Genomic DNA, 1,921 nt, shown 5'->3' with positions numbered 1-1,921 from the left:
GTATACTAAATCAAAAGGAATACATCTATTTTTTGTTGGGTAGTCATATAAATACGTACATAGAAAATATTAGCAATTAAAATAAAATGAAAGAAATTGAATAGACATGGAGAGTACCCAACAACATATTGTTGATATTTTGATTTGCAAAACATATGGAAAGCTATTATTTTCCTAATGTCCATTCTTTTTTAACCTTTCCTCAGTGGTTTGCTACACGAAGTCAAAGTCCTAATTACAAATGGGAGACAATACAATTACTGAAAACATTAGCAGTTTAAAATGGTGTCTAAGGAATATATATATATCTTAGCAGTTCAAGATTGCATCAGTTAACTAAAAGAACAACGAAGTACATCCCACCAGTTACTGAAGGTATCCCAAATCAACTGAAATTAGAATTGCTTATAATAGAGAACAACAGTACTGATTAGAAATAAGAGGAATGAAATATGAAACTTGTAAGTTTTATAACATTTTCTGCACACAAGATGAAAAAAACAAAATTGACTAGAATTTTTTTTTTTTTGGGTAACAATATTGACTAGAAATTTGTTAGAAAAACAATATGCGCTGGGATAAACAATGAATAGACAGAAGAATGCGTTAAAATGAAATCTATTGGAGGTACTTAAACATAGTAGATGAAACTCACCTTTATCCATCTGAAGCTCAACGGAATCCAACTCTATCTCAAGTTTAGTCACAACATCTTGGAGGTGATCCACATGTGTGTCAACAATATGAACTACAAGATTTGAGACAGATTTTGGCACAAGATTATTGTCTTCCTCAGAGTGATTCATTGTCAATAAGAACTCAAGAACATGCACCCTTATGATAATCCCTTTCCTTTCCCTCTGTTCTCCTTTATGATACGAGGGACTCTCCATACTAGGAATCTCTGAGAGAAGAGATTGACCCACCGGTGAGAAACCCAATCTGGGAACACGGCCCAAACTCACAGTGATCACTGAATTCTCAGTAATTCTTGCGATAATTCTAAATGTGAAATCACTGGAGGGAGGGTCAGGAGAGTTGACTCTAAAGACAAGAGCCCCATCAACATACCCACAAAATGGTCTATTGCTGACAAGAGAGGAGTTTCAAGGGTGGGCAAAGAACGCCAATGAGGTATTGGGTAGACTGAGAAAGCTTCTGATGTCCTTTTGGAAGTTCAACATGGTACCAACAGAACTCATTGCCTCTACCTTCTGTCAGATCCCATTCCTTATTGTAAAATTTTCCAGAACCATCAAAGATATAGGCTTTCTTTCTCACCATCCCCCCAAAATGACTCTGGTAGGAGTGGAGCTCCCGGAGAGGAGCCTCCTCAAAGGGCTCTCTGTCCATTTCCTCCGCCTCTTTGTTGGTGACGGGTTCCTCTTCATGTAGCTCTATAATTGTATAGCTTTTATAATATAATCAACCCAAGACTATCAATACAAGTCCACAATTATATCAAAGTTAATTATAAGCAGAAAGATCCTGAATCCACCTTCCTAGCAATCATATAAAACCTCTAATCAATCATTTTTCAGGTCCAACAAAACATTGTAGGCTTCCAATTATATTACAAATGGCAAAGATGTTGCAAGTCAAATCAATACAGGAAATGCTCTTTAGATCCAATAGCACCAGAAATCAATATTACTGGTCAAACTTGGACAACCCATATATTCAAATCATCCCCAAATCATCAATCTTTGAAAATACACGACAACTATTATTTAAGTCACCCCAAACAATATAAACAAACAACCCAGATGGAAAATTAGGGAAATGAATAATCTTTTTGTTTGGAAAAGAATAACTTTCCATTACAATTCATAAAATTACAAGATAGTTGTATATATACAACTTATCTGCACATGTCACTGTCAACCACTCTCCAACTAACTAACTACACATCTTAACAAAT

General features: G+C 35.3%; 1 protein-coding gene across 1 annotated transcript; it reads right to left on the bottom strand.

Annotated features, from left to right (window-relative positions):
- Window positions 1-366: 366 nt before the first annotated feature.
- LOC137725002 (uncharacterized) lies at window positions 367-1,353 on the bottom strand. The gene is made up of 3 exons (XM_068463621.1): window positions 1,148-1,353; window positions 656-1,044; window positions 367-389 (listed from the first exon to the last, which is right to left on the bottom strand). The coding sequence occupies exons 1-3, from the start codon at window positions 1,351-1,353 to the stop codon at window positions 367-369; spliced, it is 618 nt and encodes a 205-aa protein (XP_068319722.1).
- Window positions 1,354-1,921: the final 568 nt, after the last annotated feature.

This window comes from Pyrus communis, chromosome 2 (assembly GCF_963583255.1).
Source record: "Pyrus communis chromosome 2, drPyrComm1.1, whole genome shotgun sequence".
NCBI lineage: Eukaryota > Viridiplantae > Streptophyta > Magnoliopsida > Rosales > Rosaceae > Pyrus > Pyrus communis.
This window is presented reverse-complemented; position numbering and strand designations above follow the sequence as displayed.

Coding starts and splice junctions, on each gene's coding strand:
- LOC137725002 (XM_068463621.1), bottom strand. CDS start 1,353: ATGGACAGAGAGCCCTTTGAGGAGGCTCCTCTCCGGGAGCTCCACTCC. Junction 1,045..1,147: donor GGACATCAGAAGCTTTCTCA/GTCTACCCAATA, acceptor TCTTGTCTTTAG/AGTCAACTCTCCTGACCCTC. Junction 390..655: donor TGAGCTTCAGATGGATAAAG/GTGAGTTTCATC, acceptor TTCTAATTTCAG/TTGATTTGGGATACCTTCAG.